The following is a 23,690-nucleotide window of genomic DNA, read 5'->3' on the forward strand; positions in this document are numbered from 1 at the left end:
TGTTTTTCTAGCGCTTCCATAAAAAGGATAAAAGGAATTTGGGATTATCAGGATATTTATTGGCCTGTGAAGCCAGCACCTGTATTTCACACCCCATCAGGGGGCTATTTCCAAGGGTATTTTCTGCCCAGAGGAGTAGAAAAACAAGCATCTTAATTGTTGCTAACATTCCCACCTAAAGATGAGGTTCATTCAGTCTAATGTTTTAACTGCAGCAGAATTTGAGCCTTTTTGAAATCCGAATAGCAAAAACATGCACCCAGTGCTTAAAACGGTTTCTATGTTTTGCCACTTTCCTGTTTAGGAATAATGCCCTGCCCTACTTTGCCAGATCTTGATTAAAATGTTGACTTTTTGCTGGGTAATAACCTGATTAATGTAATTGAATGTAAAAGGGCGTAGCTCAGCAGCACTGCTGATCACTGGAGATGGATTAGGAGAGAAGGCTTTCAAATTGAATACAGTTCTCCCTCCTCAGCTTGTTAATTGTGCCGTTTACCACTACCTGAGTCAGTGACCACTGCTATTTAGTTTCTCTAATGATGATGCACAGTCGGACCCAACCACAGATAATTAAAAAAGCCTTCCCTGCACCCACCCCCATCTCTCTCTGTCTTGAGTTTGGTGTTGCATTGACAAGCTGCACTAAGGCCAGATATTGAGCTGTCTGCTTCGCAGAGTCTTCGCTGCAGGACCACGTAGCCCTCTAAATGCTGTTATATTGTGTGTTTTCTAGAAAGAAAGCTAGGTATAGATCTTTGGTATCTGACTGTGATTGACAGCAGAGTGGTTTCATCAAGTTCTTTGCCTTAAAATGGTTGCCCACTTTGTCTCACTCAAGCAAAAGCAACTGACTTTGTGCTATTATTAACACTAACGTCAAAAGGAAAAGAAAACAACCATATCCTTGTTAACTTTCAGGACTCACTCTTTATGTTTCTTATGAAATCTTCTTAATGTAGTGAGAATGTTCTGTACAGCCAGTGCATCTCAGACAGGCTGTACCCGAGTACAATTTGAAGAAATCAGATATGCCTGCATTACTGGGTCAAATATGTAACTGTGGAGTGTTTTGCAGTGTACATAAAGGGCACCAATGCCGTTGATGTTTATTTAACATGTTTTTATTGAGCCTGTTTTGTCCTGGTTTAGATATTTATGTGAAAAGAAGAAAAATTCGCTCAATCAAATCATTAAGTGCTCTAAGAGGCTGATTGGTGAGCCACAGCTGAACCCAGCCACCTTGTATTCCAGACAGTTACAGTGGTTGGCTGATTCATTTTTACTCGATGACTCACACCCTTTGGAACCGTTTCATTTTCTTCCTTCTAGCCCCAAAGAACAGAGCGACAAGGTATAAATACCCAGCTTTGTTCTAATAGCTGTCACTCATACAAAAATATAATATTAGTATAAATAATGATGATGATTATTTTATTTATTTCTTTATTATCCACCTACTGCAGACCAAGTCCCCCTAGAGGAACAAATAAAGAAACCTGAACCTGAACCTGACATTAGAAAGACACTGAGGTGGATTTTGGCAGTGTGAAGAAGTAACGGTTACATTTGTGGTGCTTGTTGATATCCTTTAAAAAATAATGCCATTAGTACTATTTTGTTTGTACTAATGTGAGGGTCTTTAATCCTACAAATACTATTTCTTTTGTGATGTTACAATATATTGGAGATATTTTGTTTTATATTTCACTGTTTAGTCTTTGAAATCTCAAATAACAGTGAAAGTCTTCAGTGTCTTCTTTTTGCGTTTTAAAGAAAAAAAACCCAATTTTGGTGTTTTGTGTAAAATCTATCTTTCTCTCTCTCTCTCTCGCTCTCTCTCTCTCTCTCTCTCTCTCTCTATCTATCTATCTATCTATCTATCTATCTATCTATCTATCTATCTATCTATCTATCTATCTATCTATCTATCTATCTATCTATCTATCTATCTATCTATCTATATATATATATATATATATAGTTTTACATCTTCTAAATAGCTGCAGAAGTATTACATCAATCAGCTGATTGATTTGATCACAATTCTTTTTGCAACTGAATTCACAATAATAAAAATCACATGTTTTTGTGTGACCTGTTTGTGATCCTGCCGCACATCCACGGGCCTTAAGTGGATTATCAGTTAAGAAAATAGATGAATGAAATGATATGCATGTATTTGCCTCTGGCTTAGTGCTGGGTTTAAATACAGAAGAGAAAACAAACATCAACAAATTCAATTTCTTTTTTTGCAGATCAAATTTCTCTTCAGATCTCCTCTGCTGAAGCAGCTCCACAATCAGGAGCATTTGAAGAAGTCTGAGAGGAAAAACAGTCCATGAATTACACAGCTTGCAGTCTTGAGTAAGTGCTGAAATAATTAGGAGAGAGAAATCTTTGGCTTGTGCAAACTTCCTTCCACCACTGCAGAACAAAATAATAAAGAGAATGTGTGTGAGACAAAGGCAAGAGACCCCCATGGTGCCTGGGTCTCTGCTTCCTGTCATGAGTATTCCTGTGGGGTTTCACATGACAAAATGCAGAAAGTTGTTTTGTCCCCGTGCCTGTCACGATCCACCCTCATAACCGCAGCTGTGTGTTTGTGCGTATGTCTGTGTGTGTGCGGGTGTGTGTGTGTGTGGTTGTGCACTTGCACTTGTGTGTTTGTGACTGTGCTTTTTTCGTGCTGGCATGTTGTCTTGCTGTCTTCCCTGTCAGCTCATAGCTTGGCACCTGCTCTCATGTTCCTAATTAGTCTCATTTAATTAATTATATTCTACAGCACATCTCCTCTCTGTTCATAGGCGATTTCTTTCCGTAGGTTTTACTCCCATCCCGCTCTTCTACTTCCTTACACGTCATATGCAGAGAACAGGGAGTCTTTACATGTTGTGTATTGGTAACATATGGAAGTCAGACGTGTTTTCTGGGCGTAAATATGTTTTGAAATACAGAGAAATACGCACATTAATGATTCATGTTATCATACTCTCAAAAAAGCTGCACTTCACAACTTTTTCCTCACTCAACTTTGACTTTAAATTACTGTTTTCTTCTTTTTCTTGTGAGTCGAGCTGACAACCAGCTGACTCACAAGCAGAATCTCTTCAGCAAGCTGCAGGAAAAACAGGTCAAGTCTCACTCGCATGGTGAGTAAACAGAAATCAGGAAAGCACTTTACCTGTGACAGTTGGTCTAAGCACCTCTTTCTTCTCTGTTAGCTTTTCTGTTCCATTTGTCAGGTTCACTTGGCTTGTATGCCACTGTTGTCTATTAGGTGAATTTTCACTGTGCTTAGCACTACAGTACAATACTTAATGGAGAGGACTGGAAAAGAGAGGGAAAGAAAGAGTTTACTGTTCCACAGTGTCTTATGAGAAACTGAATCCTTTTGTCATATTAATTTAAATTACGGTTATCAATATTTATGGTTTGCTTTGGTCATGAGTTTGTTGTACGTTGCTGTTGTTTGTGTACAAATGCTTCTATATGATAAACAGAGTGACTTTAACGCAGGGGCATCCAAGGTGCACAAGCCCATCAATGAACGACAGTGGAAACAGCGTTGAATTTCACTTCCTGATGTCAGAGAAGAGCGGCAGCCAGTCGCAGGCAGCCTCCCAGCTGCCCCTCATCCCACGTTTTCCACTAGAGGATCCTGGGCTTAAAGAAAAGATGCCTTTAATAATTCAGAGCCGTGATGAACACCACGTAACACAGCCACAAAAGACAAGATCAAACTTTTGGCAGAGCCACTGCTGCAGCGGGCTGATAGTGTTTCCGAGTGTAGCTCGTTGTACGTTGACCATATGGACATGATAATCACCCATGGGATGAATCAGCAGATTCTTGATCTGAAGCCCAAAATCACACGACACCTTAATTAGCTGGTGCTGATATCGCCCTTCACAGCACTAATTTGTCACCAGCAGCAAAATAGCTTCTGGCAAGTACCTTTCTTTTGAAATTTGTCAAAAGTGTTAAGGAAAAAACAGAGGGAGCATTTAAATGATGAACCAGCTTTTATATATAGTGCTGATAATGCTTTATGACCTCTTGAAGTGCTATATTCACATATGCAGCCACACATTGCATGCATGTGTAGCACTGGGTAAAGTTTGGAGTTCACAAACACAAACAAATGAATGGCCTGCTCTACCTCCTGAACTACAACAACACATATACGACCACAAGCATTTGAAATCTGTGAGGAAATCTCCCCTTACAGGTAGCTCTACATGGCAAAATGACATTTTACACTGAATCATGTTACATATTCAAGCCAGTTTTATTTATAAAGATCCAATTTACAACAACAATTGATTCAAGGTGCTTTGCAGCGTAAGGTAAAGACCCTACACTACTGGGTAAAAGCCCAACAACTGAAAGACCCTGAGCAAGCACTTTGCGACAGTGGGAAGGAAAAACTCCCTTTTAATAGGAAGAAAGCTCTGGTAGAACCAGGCTCGGGGAGGGGGAGCCATCCACACCCCCTCCTCGAGAAGAGAAAAGAAGACGAGAGCATAGTTAAAAGGATAAAACATATCAGCAGTCAATTATGAGGACATAAGCACAAGTTTGTCTCAGTTATATCCTGACTAATATATGCCGCCATCATTAAACTATTTGGGACTGTGTTTACTTCTAATGACATGCAGTTCCCAATAAGGTGTAAATAATTGCTGCCCTCCTCAGGAGGTGTAGCCACCATGAAGCAGTGAGTTGAAAAGGTCAGACGTGTTCAGCACGCCAGCTCTAAAGTGGTTTATTAGCATCCCAACGACATATTCAGGAGTTCGCCTGAGACATAATTACCTGGATAAGGTACAGATGAATACTGTATTTGGGAGAGAAGGCAAGGTTGGTTGGATATTGGCTTTGTCTCCATTAACCTGGAGCACGGTGTTAAAGGATCTGTTTGTGGAGAGAAAATGACAGGGAGTCGGGCTGACGGGGCTGGACTGAGACAGTTAAAGGCCCCTTGCTGCATAGGATAATTAATAAATAAAATACCAGGGGAGCCCCTGCCATGCCTTCGTCTATGACAGGGGCTGTCTCCAGTGCGCTAAAGCATTAAATGACCAATTTCTGTCAGACTAACTTCCACCATGCTCTCTCTCTCCCTTTCTCTCTCCCTCTCTCTTTTTGCGTGCCCTCTCGTCTCCACTACACCCTCACCCCTCTCTCCGCCGTTCCCTCCCTCGCTTCCTCGTTTTCTGAAGTGGGGCTACTTTGCTCTCTTTGCGCTGAGTTTTTCAGCGACTGATGGCTCTAGTTCATTTCTGCTGAATTAATTGGTCCCTGAATGAATTCTGTTGACAGGGCAATTCATCATGTGTTTGGCCTGACAGTGACTGGGTGTTGGGTAGGGGAGGGGGGCTGGGGGGTGGGTGGAGGTGCTGGGGAGTGTGTGTCTGTGTGTGTGTGTGAGTGAGTTCATGTGGGGCGTTGTGAAGTGGTGTGGGGAGCCAGTCAGAGGTGGTGGGGGTTGGTGTTTGTGGCCTCCTACTCCTCTTTCTCCCCCTCGTCTCTTCTTCTTCTTCTTCTTGCGCTGCAGAAGCTTTGGTGCTCTTGTTGAACTGTTTTACCAAAACAGTTGGGACTCAAACAAATCAGCAGCCCCTCCCCATCCGGCTGGGCTTCTGTCAGACAGAAGACGCTCTCTCAGCTTGAAGGGGGCACGCAGGTCAGTGCTACCCTATTTTATACATTTCGGCCTTTTGTTACGCCCCTACACACTTCCTCTCCAACTACAAATCCCTCCCCATTGCTTGATATGCACGCACAAACACAAGACCACCATCTCTCGCCCCACAGCTCCTCGGCTCTTTTGGAGAGTGACATAATCAGGTAGCAAGGCATATTTAGTGCTTAATTACACAATGTGTCGCACAATGGCCATTCAAAGCGATAATTTAGCTCCTGAAGGGAAATTGCTGTGCACTGCTGACTGATCTAACAGGGATGGGAATGGTATAATAGCATATAGTTGGCAGATGAGGCCTGGGTTGAGAAAGGCAGCAATTGCATTTCTCCAGACAGCTCTTTGGCTCCTCATTATTCTAATTGAGAACTATGCGACAGTGCGAGGATGCACAAAGAGCCTCAGCATCCTTTGAGCTTGAACATGGAGGAGACCTCTTTAGGCTGCGTTGAGTCAATCAATGCTCACTCATTACAAACATCACAAAGTCATGTTCTTGTCGCCTGGATGGTCTCACCCGCTGACAGTGAAAATAACCTCATAATCACTGTTCTGTCAGGATCGCGATCATCAGCGAACAGGCTTGAACTCTTTGGCTCCCGTGACACACTAAAGTACATGAACAATTACATGTTTTTGTGTAACTTTTGCTAAATTTAAGCCCAGTGTCCAAGCTCCCAGAGCATTTTAAGGCACATAAAAAAGAGAAAATTGGAAACACTGATGATTCTGTTTTGGGATTGTCTTTTAGTTTGGATGAACAGAAGAGAAGGGTTTTGAAACAGCAAAACAGACACCAAGTAAGCTTCCTGAGTGGGTCTGTTCAACTACAAAAATTAAGCCACAACAGCTAGCCTCAAAAACTGTCAGTGGCAGAAATTTCAGGTCTTATTTTTTGCCATTTCTGCCCATTCTCCAAACTATTTTCTTCAAGCAGCATTTGTTTCTCATTTGCACGTTCACACTCAATGAATGTGTATGATATATTGGTATACAGTTATTAGTATAGACAAAGGTTATTTAAGAAACTGTACAGAAATTGTTTAAATGTGGATATAACAGTAACTTGAGATGAAACTCTTAATACTTTTCATCCTTGAGCAAATTACTACACATCACACATCTACTTGCTCGGGGACACTTAAACACTTTTACATCTACTTATTGTACGCATATTCAATACAGCATAGAAATCTTTTTAACCCCCACCACATAGCAACTCAGCGATAAAACACTGGACCACTGTGGCGCTTCCTCTTCCCAACACAAATCCATTTGGGATTAACAGAGTTAACGAAGGCAGCATTGTGAACAATACTGCACCCGTGCAGCCACTAATTAAAGTTGCTTCTAATGAGGGCCCGTTGATTGACACAGCAGGGTTGGCCTCTCCCCTCACTAGCATCAACTATGACAGCCACATGATGAGGCTGATGACAGGCTCCCATGCAGGCAGATGACAGGACGTCACTGCTAGACCACCACCGCTCCTCTTCCCCGAACAATGCTGCACTCGTTTGACACCGCGAAATTCATCGAGTCTCAGATTGTAGATGTTTATCCAAGGGATAAAAACATTAAACATAGTTTTCCCTGGCTTTGTGCTGTACTTAGTTGTTTGCTTGTTGCTTTCAAAGGAAACACCTTGTTAGCTCTGGTGGAAAAATCTTAGTGCTAATACAAACATTTCAAAATACTTCAGATAAATATACTTTGTAAAAATGCTTTTAAATGATCATGTACAGTTTTACATTCAAAAATTTTTTGCAGCACATGAAATTTGAGCAGTTATTTAAATGAGAATGTTTGAAACTTTTGAGTATGGGACCTTATTTTTTCAAATAAGGGCACACTTTGCATGTTATAAGCTTATGTATGATTTCCATTTTTAGATCTGATGCGATGAATAATCTGTAATGTTAAAATCTCACTGTTATATTGTGGGTCCGAATGGTACTTTTTCACATTTTGCATCTGACAATATATAAACTTTCACATATGTGAAATGTAATGCAGTTGCTTCAGACTGTGTCCACCTACCAGTGTCTTATTTTGCTGTTCATATTATCAGTGACAGGCATGAATCATGCCAAATAGGCCTAGCTATAGGGCATCACCAAGCCAAGCTGACAATAAGGGTGAAGTGTTTGAGTAAATCTTGCACGAGGCCCGCTGGCCCCCGTGGCAGGGCCTCTCTGTGTGGGTTTGAGAAGCCCTGAGGATGACAGGTGCTTTTCGTAATGCCTAACTGATGAGAGCCAATCAGTGGGCTCCATTCTGCTGGTGTGTGTCTCTTCTCCTGTTGTTGTCATCTGGCCCTCTAAAGTAAAGATGAGCTTGACTGACAGATGCATCCGGGTTCACAGTTTATTGGTTTCTACGAGAGAGCCAGATATGCCAATTTAGACAGGGTAGTGACAAAAAAGTTCCCATCTAAATGGAATAATTTTACCACTGGGAATACTCAGCTGGGAGAAGAGGGAGTGTTAGCGCGCGCGTGTGTGTATGTGGGTGTGTATTTTATCTTTTAACAAGGCCTGAATGACAAACACATAGGACAGTTATGGGCTGACAGAAACAGAAGCTTTTGATGCTTCACAGGGGATCCATGAAATAAACAATAGGCAGAGGAGGCAAAGAAATTGAATTACAACTGGCTGGGCTTGTGTGTTTCAGAGTAGAAAGTGGAAGTGAGGCAGCACCAGTGTGGTATAGCAGAATGAAACCAATGCATCATTAAATATACTGGAGTCATTGCTCGCCTGCCTTCCCAACTGTCCTGCTTCTTTGTTTAACACTTCTCTTTCCTCCAGCAAAGGCAATTCTTCCCTTAAACACGGGAATAGCAAATTTTAAACAGCAGTCACGATTTAAAGGATTTCTTCAGAGATCTAAACACCAACACGCACAAACTGTGCTACGTTGTGCAACCTTTGTCTATTTCCTCTTAGAGAGCGCCTCGTGGATTACTGACTGTTCATAAAGTCAAATGTCAATACACCAGCAGCAGGAACGCTCGCAGGGAACCTTGAACTCTGAATCATTTTCTTATGGGGTTAATAATGAGGGGACACCGAGTCAACGACAGACATATAAAAGAATTTATTTCTCATGTGCACAAAAAGAATTGGAACAGAACTGAAACAATGATTGAGGCCACAAGGCTTTCCATATAGATTTTCATCAGAAATCCTTTTTATGTCCATGCCACATCTCCTGTATCATCTTTACAACGGCACAGGGCCCATTCCTGCAATGGTGCTCCACTTCATAAAGCAAAGATTTTGCTTGAATGATGGTGGCATGCACTCTGCACCAGTGTTTCACTCTCAGATGCAAGTAGACAGAAATAGTTAAAATCCCAAGTGCAATTTGTAGAGGATAGCTTCTCTTGAAGAGCAGAACTGCAGTCTATTTCTCTGTTATCTGGTGCCCTCAGCAATGACACTTAACCCTGGTACCAGAAGATGCATTAGCTTGTATGGAATTAAATAAAATAAAAGTTATTTTTTTGATGCCTTCTGCTAAACTGTCAGCAGCAGAGTTGAGAGAGTGGAGGGGAAGAAGTATGGGCGTGTTTCTTTACATCGAGGCACAGATCACTGTAATTTGGAGTAACATAATGAGCACGACATCTACAAATAGCAAACAGGACAATATCTTTGATTGTTGCCAAGGACATCAGTTTGATCGTATCTTAATTTCAGGGAATTTGCGGAGCAAACGTAAAAACTAGAGAATAATTATGTCACACTGGAGGTCTGTTGTACTTTTGCAGCTTTTATGCTGTTCTCAATGGGGATAACTTATTCTATACAACAAAAGATGATACAGAAAGCCATTGAACTCATTGCATAGTGACATAAAACATCATCATGACAATATCATGAAAATAAAATAAAATGACAAAGACAACCTATGTGATGTTAGCATCTGGAACCTGCTATTGATGTAGCCATAGGTTAAACAGCTGTTGTGCCATTCCTCAGAGCACAACATTACATTTAGACACAAATGTAATGCATGTTTTTTTTCAGTCTGTATATCTACAAAGGGAACCAGTACATTAGTATGATACTGCGATGGTGTGTTTGTGTGTGTGTGTGTGTGTGTGTGTGTGTGTGTGTGTGTGTGTGTGTGTGTGTGTGTGTGTGTGTGTGTGTGTGTGCGCGTGTGTGTGTGAGTGACAATATATTTACAGAGAATTGTCTTCACATTATTCACAAATCCTTCTATAAAGCAGCATTTCATTGCAGTTAGTGGAATATTAGATCACTGAAGTTCTCCTTTCGCACTACAAATGCAGCATGATGTTCACCAGCTGAAATGCCATGACATACATGTTCAGTGTTGACTTATTTAAAAGATAATACTGCTTTATTTATGCATACATATACTGTAAATAAAATATTAAATATCAAACTAAGTCTTTGGCAAATGTAGTTAAGAGTACATTCACAAAATATTTTCCAAAACTTAAAATGAGTCAGTATTTCCTTTCAGCCCCTACGGAGAGTGGAACCTAACTTCGTGGAGGGTGGTGAGTCTGTGTTTTTAAAGGCAATTAATTTCAATTAACAGGCATGAATTTATGTTTTAAAAAAACTGGTCTGTAAGGCAATTGTTGAAGCTAATTTGCAGTCGGTTTGCACAACTGCACGCAGCTTTCTAAACTGTGTAGGCATCTATTGGCATGACTAAGTAGCTGAATGAGATACAGTTGAACTGAAAGGATTTGCTCATGTAGCCAAAGAGTTATGGCTTCATTTTTACTTGGAAAAAAGATGTTCATACGCAAACGGGTCTGTTAGCTTGTTAGCTTTGTGGTTTTCTAAGAATGCAACATATATATTTTCAACTTATGCTTATAAAATGGTTAATTGTAGGTGAATGTACCACAAAAAAAGAGAAAAAAGCTGAGGTTATAGTGCAAAAAAAAGAGAGCAAAGGATGACACTGCGCACGTACATGGACATGAGGGAAATGTGACAGCCGTTCTGAAAAATCGTTGTTTATATTAAAAAAAATGTAACAGAAAATATAATTTAAAGTATTTCAAATTCTGGCAAGACCATTTTAAGTTCACGGTCACCACATTTTTAATACTTTGCAAAATGATTTACATTTTTACATCTGATTGTTTGCCACGGGGAGCGCGATGTCGCCAGGGTCAGTAAACGCTGCAGGGCATGCTGTGTTCGTCTTATAATTTAAGTGTTATCAGAGAAATGGGAGCAGAAAAGTTCATCAAAGCACCAGAGTAAAGCCCGCTCTACATTATGGAGCCAGGATCTTGTTAATGGTCAGAGGGGCCCACAACACTGGTTTAATTCGCTACATTGTTACGCTATAGGACCACTGTCATCTCCCCCTGGACGTCTGTCTTCAGAGCAGAAAAATACTGCAGTTCATTACATAAAGGAATGTGACGATCCATGAATAAAATAACAACAACAACAACAACAACAGCAAAGAAACAAAAATTAAAAACCCACGACATTTTTTCCACATGGTTTTCTTCACACTGTTTTTCTTCAATTTATATGTTATAATATATATATTTATATAATCTCTTAAAGTCATTCTGGAAACGCTCAGGCCTGTGAGAGAATAAGGGCATGACAGGTGAGTTCTGAATGCCCCCGGGCCCTTTTGACCCAAAGTGTGTGTGAGACGCTGAAGCTGGGTGCATCTGCGTCGACCTCGGCCATCCTTCCTTCACAACGCACTTGCTGACGGGGGTTTCATTTAGGATTCCACCTCGCTTCCCTTTGACCTCAGTGTTTCTCAGACAGGGACAATATGGAGGCCGAAGCTCTGGCCCTGCAGTTTGAGCTGGTCTCTGGTGTAACTAGTGGCGGTCGTAGGCAGTGGCAGCAGTGGGAGGTGCGGAGCCACGGGATGCGGCACTATAATAATAAGGGGAACCTGAAAGTTAACAGAAGAACGAACCGTTGGAAACCACGAGGTCAAACATGATGTAAGACACGTGTGTAAAAGTTCTGAGGATGCGCTGAATATTCAGAGACTGACTTTTTAGGTTTTGAATAGGATTTAAATTTTAGAGCATGTTCAGCATGACAGTTTTTTTAATGATGTCAGACACTTACTTAATAACGCTGGATTGCTGAACCGCCAGGCTTCATTGTAAGTTGTGTATTGTGGATGAGAGTAGGGGTTTCCAGAAAAATCCCCTCCTAGGGAACAAAATGGTAAAAATACATATTTATAAGAAGCTAATAAATAGAAAAATTCAAAAGCCTACACTACAGTTACATTAGATTTTTTCCCACAACAATATTACTGACACATCAGTTCTCTGGACGTCTGTACAGCTTCTCCAGAGTCCCTTCAGGTGAGTTAATTGTTTTATTGCCTGCTCTGTTCTGTATGTAAGTTTGGACTTTTGTCCTGCTTGTAGGCAGTCACACTTTGCTTCAGACCCTCTCTCATTGTCCTCTCCCTGCAGGTTGTAGTGAGAAGCATGGGAGGGTGAGGGGATATCACAGAGCGATGCTGCAGGCCCACAGGTTTCTTTCTTTTATGGCACTATAAAGGCTGGGTTTTATATGAAGCTGCTGAAGAATGGCCTTTGCTTTAACGGTGTTTGGGGCCGGTCACTAAATCTTAGTTATTCACCACTGGGTGAAAAAAAACACAAAAAACCCACAACCCCTGGATTAAGAAGGTTTTGCTGTGTTTTTCTACTTTTTGTGTCCATACACACTTTCCAGTTGTATAAAACACACATATTTTTTTATTTGATTTGAGATATGTGTTTTGACCTCTATCTATAGGCTAAAATCACGTGCTAATCCTACACGGCTGCTTTGATTGTTTGTCAGTGTTAGGCACATGTCACGCCGCAATAAAGGGAATTGTGTTTTGAGTTGTTTGGAGCACAGATCTACACATGCTGGCAGCATCTTCACCGCTGGTTGTGTAACTTAAGCTCATCCCTGAGAGAGATAGTGATTTAAATATTTACAGGCCCTCCACGCCTCTGTGTTTTGACCCTTAACTGTTTGCTGTGAACCTGAACTGCAGGTTAAGTAGAGGGGAAAGAGATACGCTCTGCAGCCCTGGGTGTCCGGGGAGGCGAGGAGAGGAGCAAAAGCAGTGTTTATCGATGGGGCTGGTGAGAGTGCGCTGTGTGGACACGGCGAGGGTAATGAGCGCTGGGAGCTGGAGTGTAACTGAGAGGAACTGTCCTATCTCACGGCCACTGATTGTGGTGATCGCCTATCGAGTTCATCTAATGTCCTCATCCACAGACACTAACCACACGCTAACCGCAGTCTAACAAAGCTATAACAAGCTTGCTTCAATCCTTTGAGTCAAAAGCAATGATTTAAAGTGTCCTTGCTGTCTCAACAGTGAATTTATGTTTGATGTTTTTGGGTTTTTTTTTTGTAGGGTTAAGTGACCGTAAATTTTACAGTATCAACCTGACAGGTACTATGTGTTGCAAATATGTTAGAATTAACTATATCACCTACCGGGAACCATTCCAGCAAGTGTGGATGTGGGGTAGCTGCCTTGTCCTGTGGGGGGGACATGAGGTGGGTAGCCAGGTAAGGTGGTACTAGCCATATCTCGACCTGCAGACACACAGAAGGAGGATCTGTATCACAAGGATGGTCACGAGGAGAAGAGTTAAAAGTATATTCTACTTGAGAGAGTGGGTTTAAGCTGAAACCAGTCCAGGGTGTGTAGCACTCAGCTTGCTCTTTCCTGGATTTGAGGTTTTTTCCTGTAGTGAGTGCCTAATCACAAGAATAAAAAGCCACAAAAAAAAAGGCATGTGCTATGTCATAACCGAGCTGATGCAAACTAAAATTGTTCTGGAAGAAGAAAAAAAAAAGTGCTACCAGTAAACATTACAGATAAGTTTCTGCATTGAGCAACATGAAAGAGTTTTGTCATTAAATTGATGATAAAAGATGGAAACGAAAACCTTCCTTCGAAGCATATTGCTTTTGGAAACGTCTTGTACATAAACACAAAAATCACCAAAGTGAAGTGATGCATATAGCCACTGAGAATAACAAGCAATGCCCCTGTCTGTCACAATGCATCGACTCATCCTGTTTCTTAGGCACGCTCACTTTGTAAAAGCAAAACTAGAGATTTTCCAAAAATGTTCAGAAATAATATGTAAAATGTCTGCTGTCCAATTATATATACCGGTATGTATATCTCTCCTGGGGTCACATATCAATATCATGACACTACAACAAAACATAGCATACTAGTGTCAAAAGCAGTGTTAGGAGCATCAGGCCAATGACAGCATCACGCTGGCCTCTGCTTTATATTCAGCCCTTTAATTAACCCTGACAGCAACCCAGCTAGATGAAGGGGCACACATGACTGGCAGCTATGGGTTTAAGGCGGGCCCCAGTATCAGCCTATATCTGCGCCTTTGAAACCCCCTGTTTTGGCCTCCTGTGGCCCCCTACACTTTGGCCCTGTCATGAGTCTGTAAGGACCAGAAAGTCTACTGTGACAGTGAGAGACGAGCAGGGGGTCAAATGCAGAGCAAAGCACGGAGGGAAAGGGTAGAGATCGTCTGCTTTTAATGAGAGCCAAACGTTCAACTTTGCTCCTGTGTACACAACTGCAAGGCCCAAAAAGAGCAACAGGGGAGGCATCCACTTTAATTTGTACATAACTGAGAACTGAGACTAAAAGTGAGCACAGAGTGAATAAAGAAATCATTTTAATTATTATCCGGCTACGGGGCCTTGTGGGAAAAGTTGTACCTGCTATAAAGGGCTGGCTGGCATACTGGCTGTAGCAGGAGCTGTGAGCATGGGCAAGGTAGCTGGGAGTAGATGCATCTACTGAGAGGCTGGACTGGTGGGGCAAGATGTCAGCTAGAGCAGAATCCCCAACAGAGGAGGGGGTGAAGGGGGCAAAGGATGCCTCATGGGGCTCTCGCTTTACACACATGGAAGGTGGATATGACGGGTGAGAGTCTGGCAGGTGGGGGGAAAAAAAGAAAAAGAAAAAGAAAAAAAATTGATACAATGCAGACATACAACTCCACACAATCTGTACATACGTTTATGTCAGTCACTCACAAGTATGGTGAGATGGATTTATAGCTGTGTAGATGTCCAAACTCAAGCGTAGACGGGTAACAGCAAAAAGCCAAAAAATTAGATCTGTCGCTGACATAGACGCTCGTAATTAAAGAAAGAGCGGACTACAAATCCCTCTCCGATTTAACGTATTAATTAAAGGGAGCCCAAAGAATTAGGAGCAATACATTAACTTGCTATCTTTTAAGAACTCACAAGCAGACATTTTATATGAATACTGAATAGATAAGCAGTCTTTACCACTTGATTTGTTCATTTACATGGCTTATAATAATAATCTCATATGCACCTAGCGGTAATTCATTCAACTAAGTGGAAACGTACACCAGTGAAATGTTGCAACAACACATCGCGCCTGATCAATCAAGCTCAAATGCGTAAAAAATTTCCCCAAGGTTTTGGGAAAACAAACAACATAATCTCACGGCTGCTTTCTCACAACAAAATCACTCCCACAAATAACCAAGCAGCCGGCTTGTAGACAGTTCAAAACTCTGCACTTTGATCTAATTTGGCTGATGAGTCTTGGCATCTTTCATTTCAGCGTCTCTGCCTCTCGAACCTGTGCAATCAATGTGAGCTCTGTTTCTGGCCTCTCCGTACCCACTGCAAGCCTGTTGTGTTTTTTCGGGGGCCTGCAGGGAGAGATGGCTCTTTCCCGACACCATGATAGCCTCATTAGCTGCTTCTCCCATCATTGTTGTTTTACAACAGGACTGTGTGTTGCGATTCCTCATTAAGATAAGGGCTGCTCAATGGAAGGGGAGTGCAACAATGTCAACCATAAGAACCTAATTCCAGAGAAACAGGCAATGTTGCTCACTACTTTTCCCTAGGAGCAGAAAAATAAAATTGTAGGCTCTCCTAACGTTATTCTCCTTCTTTGTCTTGGTGATAGCTAAAAATGTGGATTTAGACAGAAGTACTGCAATTAGAGTGAATCTTTTCTTAGAAAAATGACAACACAATGGGGAAAAGACACAGTGTGAACAATGTACAATCTTTTCTAACATATGATCAGATCATTAAAAGGAACGTTTGCCCCGAATCTTTGGCATGAACAGAAGTATTCTAATGAGTAGGCTTTCCATTTAATTGGATGGACCAAAATGTTGTCACATGTACTGCCCAAGTATGTCATAAGTTATATTGGAAAACTGGGTCTACATTTAGGAATGACGGCAAATCCCTTGTGCTTAGTTCTGCTCTTCAGTTAATTATAGCCAACATGTAGTCTGTTAAAGCCTTTGAAGTTCAAACAGCTCTCAAAAGTCCAGTTACAAGAAAAAAATACTGCAGAGGACAATGCTAGCAGCTAGCTTGTTTCAGAAACACAGCAAAGCATCATATTCCACCTGCACCTGAGCCATGAAATCACGATGACATCAAGTGTAAACCCATGAACCAAACGCAAATCTCTACTAGAGAGAGCCCGTAGTGTAAAACAGCTTTATGACAGTCAGATTTTTAAAAAAGAAAATAATTTGATTCTCTTTGTCTTTATTGTGTGTTGCGGTTTAAAAAAATGAACCAACTGTGCAGCAGTGGATTCAGAGGGCTTTTTTATGTGCACCTTGCTCATGCGCGCTATTATTAGAAACACCCCGTTGCCAGGTTATTTTCTTCACTGGTAACAGTTTATAATTGGGGTACAAAGTACGTTACGCTAAAGAAACACTAATGACGAGTTAATACATCTGGATGTACCGTAAATTTCTGCTACTCACCGACTACGGCTTCAGTTAATTTTTAATAGATCACCAATCAAGGGGTGGTTACTCAAAATTATCCACCAAACTGTATCGATTTCAGGTACATTTGGCTTTATTTACCTTCATTTAGGACTTAAGTGCCACAAGGCATCAAAAACCGAGACTAAACCCTGTCCTGTCTGCCAGCTTTTGGAATCTGAATGTGATGTTGTGCCAAACAATATTTCTGAAAAGTCTAACTGTGAATTCATGATATATCCTGTATTAATTCAAGCGTGAAATCATCAAGGGACTAACATTAGTTAAGTATGGTTTGCGCTCTTACTCTATGCATGCTGGGACTTTAATTTTGCGAATGAGGATGTCTAACATGAAGTCAAGGTCAAGCCTGTTTACACTGAATCTGAGACTTCCTCCACACTACTGTAGGCTTCCGTGTTCTCAGCGCCCGAGCAACCGTTGTCAAACAGACAGGGGTTACAACGCAACAACAACCAATACAAATGCTGCGTTCAAGACCACTGAACTCTGAAACTAATCAGACATGGTGTTGCTTATTGTCCTGGAGACAAGGCAGCGCCTGGTAAAGGGAGCCTGTCAAATCGAAGGCCCTGATGATGGAGATGGAAGATAAACTCAGGGTCCTTGGGGACTTTTCTCCTCAGCAAACACATCTTTGAATGAGCGGAGATGGTATAGAGTTCTCCAATAGCTGTCTCTGCTCCACCACTGATACTACATCGAGACCCCATCAACCATAGAAATGGACTGTTAAGAACCTACAGCAATCCTCCGAGTGATGCTTCCAGATATAGCTACAAAAGGCTTCTCTCAAGTGAGCATTTCATTTTTAAACGTGCACCGAGGAACTTTGCTGCACAAACCATTTACTGGGAGAACTCTTGTTTAGAAAGGCTGACATTCAATCTACAGAGAACTTTTCATGCACGCAAAACTTCCTTTCTGTGCTGACAGACAATAAAATTCAAATTTTACCCAGACAGGGACACATTCATGTTTGTATCGCAGCATTTCAGCCTCTGGATTTGCTTTCTTCCATTCAAGCTTTGGTAATTTACAACTACTTACACCAACCCCCCCCCCCCCCCCCCCCCAAAAAAAAAAAACCAAAACAGAAGAACATTTGTAAAAGGTGGAAACTGTGGAAAAACAAATGCAGGCAAAAATAGCTTCAATTCCCCATTTAGAGGTTTAAAGTGATTCATTATCAAATGTGTGCTCAAAGGTTAGCGTGCTAGCGACGGGGTGATATAAACATTAATTTCCAGTCTTGGGGCTGCAGGCGTTAACTGAGCTGAGAAGAGTCATTTGTCACCAGGCCACACAGCAGGCATTGCAAGTTAGGTGGCTGCTTGTTGTTTGCCACCCAGCAGAGAAAAGCTCGTACTGCCAACTCATAAAAACAGCTTCAGATTCTGATTTGTATTTCAGCAGAAATTAACCTGAAAGAAGGCACTCGGCACTTTATATGTTTTTGTGCATAAAGTGAGAAATATATAGATAAATAAGTAAAAACGAAATTGAAAAAGCAACAGCGTTTCACACCTGCTAGATTTGTTGTAGCCAGAGTGGAGCCACTTTACACCTGCCAATCCCACAGGCTCTGTTGGCCCAGCCTGCACAGAGACCGCTGCACGTGTCTGAATGTAAGTTTCTGACTTTCTTTGAGCATCAATAGAAAACTGCAGGTACACAATTGGAGCCAAACACTAGAGCTGAATCATGATAAGGATAAGGTGATAAGGAAATACAGTACATGTTCAAAAATAGTGAATATGCAGTGTAGCTACAGCTGTATAAAACTAAGCACCTAGCTATGCAGAGTTGACTGGGTCCTAAATAGCTCGCTCAATTTGAGCATGGTACTGTAATGGGATCCGATTATTAGCTGTAAGTGGTATTATTGCAAATTGGAAGCATTGAGAAACACAGAAACTTAGCTACAAACTGCTAGAATAGACCACGTGAACTTACAGGTCGGGGTCCATGAGTTATGAGCTGACTAGTGTGTGAAAGTTTGCCAAAGATCTGCTGACTCAGTGACTGCAGATCTCCGAGCCTCCTGTGGCATTAACATCAGTACAAAAACTGTGCTCCAGGAGTTTCATGGCCAAGCAGCTCCTACAGATGCAACGTCTAGGTGGCTCAGTACTTTTTTCTATATAGTGTGTATAAAATCATTCATTTAAATGTGATATCTTTTGTAATTTTAGCAGTAGCTACATTCAATGCATTTTTAAAGCAATCCAAAAGACTTTTAAGAATAATTTCTTATGATTTTTTATCTACATATATAAAATGATATATAGATATATGTAAAATAATTTTTTTTTAAGTAATATTTGTTGCATCTTAGTAAGTGGTGCAAAAAAGTGCGATCAATCTCTCCCTATTTTTGTTGCCTCCAAGGTAACCTTCTCTTTCACACATTCGGGACACAAAAGATGGCCGACCGTGCTTTCGTTATAGCGCTCCTGTAATGCAAAGCTGAGCACTTCATTAATCATTCATCTTTAATAGATTATGCAAATTTCAGGACATAAAAATCAACAAGATCAATAACTGTATGAATTTTAATTGGGAGCAGAAAACATTTAAAGAATGAATATAATCTCATAGCTCCATCCAGTATGAGAGCATAATTTATTGATAATTGGATCCCAGCCTAAGTGAGGAAGGTAATTTAGCATTTTTTCAGCCTTGGCATACATTCCTATTTACAGGGTTTGCTAATGGAAGGAAAAATAATATTATGCACTAACAACCTACACACAATCAAATGCCTCATGCATTACTTTGCATAGTTGTGAAAATTGGGTAATAAAAGTTTACAGGATATTACTTCTGAGTTTAATTTGGTGCTCAATATATTCAAAACACATCTTTAAAATGGCTGTACCAAAACATGTTGTCATATATTACTTTCAGAAAAGTTTTGCTAGTTCATTCCCTCTTTACTCTGGGCGAAACCCTTGCATGTATCGCTTTAGGAGGCCCCCCAGGCCCCCAGGTGGCTTGGAGGCCACCTGCTATGAGTGTGCTCACCAGAGCGAGACCACTTTCATAGGAGGAGCCCGCCATAAAAGGGAAAAACACACCTTTCTTCTCCTGAGGCCCGACTTTCTGGGGCAAAGCTACCTCCCACATGTTCAGGAATAAAAAGGGGTTCTTTCTTTTCCCATAGCTCTGTGCCTGAGTGTGTGGCTGAACTATTGGGATCATATGAAAAGGCCGCTGTAGTTTTCAAACTTCCTCTTCTTTACTTAGACTCTCTCTCTCACACACACACACACACGCACACATGCACAGACACACAAAGTACACTCCTTGACTCTGATTCCCACTGCATAATTATGAGCCTTTTATTAAAAGGCTCATAATTATTCTCGAGCCAGTGTGGCCATCAGTAAACCTAACCTCCCTTGGGAAACACCCTCAACAGCAACAATGACACAATATTTCAATTAACCAGATGTCCATCAACCTGGACAGCAAAGCAACCACAGACTCGGTCCAACACAGGGGATGTTTGATACAGACACTGCAAGATAGTTAACAAATTGCACCTCCAATTACCTGTTGACTCTCAGTGCAAACGATTTGGCAAAAAAATGCCCCTTTCTCTCTCTATATTTCTCTCTCTCTTTCTCTCTCTCCACAGCATAAGGCAGCCAGCCAGTCACAGTGCTATTCCAGCCGCTGTCAATCAACAGGCTATGATAGCGTTTGATGACAACGTCATGTCGTGGCGAGAACAGCAGCTGTCTCTTATGAGAAGTGCTCCCAGTCAATCTGTTAGCGGGCCAATCCAGGCTAACACAATGGCCAGTTAGGAGCGTTGCGTGAAAGACCTGTGGGATTTAATGGACTCAGATGATATGTTACCTCAGCCCGTCCCTTAGAAATACACAGAGCACCCCAAAAAGTGCCTTGAAAGAGCTTCATGTAAAAAAAAAAAGACATTGGTGATAACTTTATATGGCTGGAAAAATGTGCACGCCATCAGGGAACGGCAATCAAAATCTTAATGATTCAGTGATAATGTAGAAGTTTAGATAAGAGCGAGATGTCTTTTTAAAGTAGGAACCCTAAAAAAGTGATCAGTAAACTGATGGTAAAATGACAGTTTGGTGGTATTTAAAAAAAACAATTAGAACTGGTTAACCTGGGAAACTTTTTCAAGAGTTTGGCATCATAAAGAACGCACAGTTCGACCATCTTGGTGCCGGTGTATTTTGTTGCAGCACTGTGTGTATTCTGTTAGGCGTCAGTGTAGCATGAGTCAGATTGTACCTGTCACAACAGAGTAGCTCTGGGAGACGCTAGAGGCGAGGTCAGAGCTGGCACTGGTGGAGAGGCTCGGCTTCACATCTTCCAGGCCAGTGTTCAGGGACGGGAGAGTGTACTCATTCGCCTGTAGACGAAAAAAAAAAGCCCCATGTGTGAGCAGGTGGGAATCGAAGACAGCAATTCACACTGCTTTAATTAAATTTTACATTCCACCAGATCAGGTCATGATCTGGTTAAAATCGCTCTTGGATTTAGATCAGATTTCCTAGTTTAGGTGACGACATATAAAAAACAATGTCACGATGAACGCCCCTCTCGTGTTTGCTGCTGTACATTTCCTGTGAATTCTGCGAACATCACCCCTGCCCCTGCTCCTTGTGCTTTACCAAGACCTATGATGATGTATGCATGCATTAGAGCTTGTCTGAGGGCAAGGCAGAAAGGGAGAGAGGGATGAGAGAGGGATTGGGAGAGGAGTGAAAGGACGGGGTGTCAGCTGGCTCTTTGTGCTCCACTGCAGTCATCCCTGTGACCAGTCAAGGGAGGAGACATTCAGGGCTTTGTTACAGGAGAGACATGTGGTGTGTTTTTTTAAAGGCGAGTACAACCTCAAAAACAGCCCTTTGTGCTTTGCCTCCAGGATGAACACATAAAACTGGGTTAATAAAATGTTAAAATTGTGAATTTTCACTTTATGAGTTTTTCTACTTTTACTTGTATTTTTTAAAATGTCACATTGGAGGCTTTCGTTGCATTCCTGTTCCACTCTTATAAAATACTCTGTGCCACTCTGGCCGTCTTTCTTTTTTATTTATTTATTTTATTTTAACAGATTCACATTCACAGTTTACTGCAGAAGAAAACTTCAACCACCATCCAGTGTCTTAAATATTTATTCACCTTAATCTCGTGTTAAGACTCTGCTAGCAGTTGTGATGAATCCTGTTTGTTAATGAGATGACACTTCCTGACACAACTTTTCTTTGAAAGGATAAGTGTGTGTGTGAGAGTGTCTGTGAGTGTTTATTTGAAAGAGTGTGTGTGTGTGCGTGCATCTGTTTCTCTCAATGGGTTGGGGTCCCACAGGGGCAAGCTGGTGACCCCAGTCTTGTCTGCCTCTATCCCAGATAAACTCTAATTGTGTGCTTACAACTGTTCCCTGGCACTAGGCTGGATGTTCCTCTCTATTCCACTGGGCCTCAGCAGCACAAGAGTCATTTTGTCATGCAGATGGGATGCGGGTAGGGCCGGGTAGGGCTGGGCGGAGGGCGAGTGGCAAGCGCAGAGGGGCCTGAATGACCTGACCACATGGCTGCCAGAAGTGTGGGAGGGATGAGGCCTATTCAGCCTGGCCTCTTCAAAATGGCTTTTTAATGCCCTGACGCAGACACCAGACAAGCCCCTAATAGCCTAATATCCCACCTTTTCACCAGTTTAAGAAAAGGAGGGGGTTCTGGAAACAGGGAGAAAAAAGAAAGAGTGGAAAGCCATCTGATTAATATTACATTAAATTAAAACTGATTTTTCTGGACCATTCTGACGCCGTTTTTCTCCCCCCTCCGCTACCCCCCTCTCGCCTTTTTAATACCTTCTCCTCCACTCTTTGTGATTGCAAGTCATTTCCAATTCGTTTTGGTATTGATCTTGCCGTAGAAATCACTTTGGTAATTAGCTGCATTAGGGGCTGTATAGCCAGCTGAGGGGCTGTCCCTCTGATTTATCGCTGCTGTAATTCCCCACGATCGCGGAGAGATGAAAATGAACTCAATTAGGGCACTGCTAAGGCTGCATGGGCACCCACATAGAGCTCCAATGGAAAAATTAATAGTCTCTTGTTGTTTAACAGTCTAATGAATGTAAATAAAGGTTATCCACTGTTATACGCTGTGGGTTTGCAGGTTGCTTCAAGCAAGAATTTGCACTGAGCTTTTTGTCACCTGTGTCAGAGCGTTCGCGGGTTCACTACAGCTTGTTAGAAATCAGTGTAAATGCTGTAAATCTTATTGTGTAGGGAGAAATGTGTGTGTGTGTCGAACCTGCTCGGGTTTAATGTGTTCTGAGGTGGGGAAGACATCAGGATAAGAAGGCCTTTCAAACACACGGTCGAGGGCCTCCAGCTGCTGCTGGGTGAAGGCATCCGCCCGCAGGTGCTTTCTTAAACTTTCCACACTGCCCTGAGAGTCGCTGCCGGGGCCCGAACCATCAGAGCCATCTAAAGAAAGGAAGAGGTGAAAAAAAAGGGAAGGGACGAGGGGGGCAACACTGGTATGAGGATGTGGATCCAGTCTTTTTACTTCATACTTTACTTCTAGCAGGCTAGCATTACGAGGAATAAAACAAACAAAAAAATATTAGAGCTCAGCAGGTGTGATAGTGATGGCATGAGGCAATTCAGGGAAACCCACCATCATGCTTGGCTTTTATCTCCCCCTGTTTTTTCCTGTCTCTCTCTTACTCTCTCGCTCTTTCCTTCTCTCACACATACACTCACTCAAACAATCCTCTACCTCCCCCCTGCCACTCCTTGCAGCCACCATCAGCATGGTCATCATGTGATAGGTCCATGGTAATTGATGGATTACCGTCAGTGCAAATATATACTTGTAAGGCAGACCGTGTGCTTCAGGAAGAGAAAGTAGGGCTGGCGATTACATCCAGAGCCTCTCATTCTGCCGGCGGGAAATGGAGAGCCATTATTTAACTGTACTATTTCTTCCTGAACATATTACCCTTCCCTCTCTCTGTCTCTCTTCCTTCTCTTTCCATCCCCCACATATTACCTGTCCTGTGGAAAACAGAATGGAGTGGGGATGGGACTCAGGGCCGAATGAGGACGGGGTGTCTGGGGGCAAT

The 23,690-nt window shown here is 41.9% G+C and overlaps 1 protein-coding gene across 10 annotated transcripts in view; it reads right to left on the bottom strand.

Annotated features, from left to right (window-relative positions):
• Positions 1-8,794: 8,794 nt before the first annotated feature.
• pax2a (paired box 2a) overlaps positions 8,795-23,690 on the bottom strand; it is a 29,382-nt gene continuing 14,486 nt past the window's right edge. For 5 of the 10 annotated variants that reach the window (XM_085477617.1, XM_085477613.1, XM_085477615.1 and 2 more), the window contains 5 exons: positions 22,874-23,049; positions 20,841-20,961; positions 13,207-13,308; positions 11,818-11,904; positions 8,795-11,616 (listed from right to left, as the gene is read on the bottom strand). In XM_085477617.1, the coding sequence (XP_085333743.1) occupies positions 11,495-11,616; positions 11,818-11,904; positions 13,207-13,308; positions 20,841-20,961; positions 22,874-23,049 (608 nt within the window). In that variant the 3' untranslated portion in view covers positions 8,795-11,494. Of the gene's footprint in view, positions 11,636-11,817; positions 11,905-13,206; positions 13,309-14,472; positions 14,689-20,840; positions 20,962-22,873; positions 23,050-23,690 lie in introns of all 10 variants that reach the window. The other 5 variants (XM_085477618.1, XM_085477616.1, XM_085477614.1 and 2 more) reach the window with 3 other exon arrangements.

This window comes from Copadichromis virginalis, linkage group LG13, assembly GCF_057382275.1.
Source record: "Copadichromis virginalis isolate Kocher_CV1m ecotype Utaka linkage group LG13, C_Virginalis_male_GT1.1, whole genome shotgun sequence".
In the NCBI taxonomy this organism is placed as follows: Eukaryota; Metazoa; Chordata; class Actinopteri; order Cichliformes; family Cichlidae; genus Copadichromis; species Copadichromis virginalis.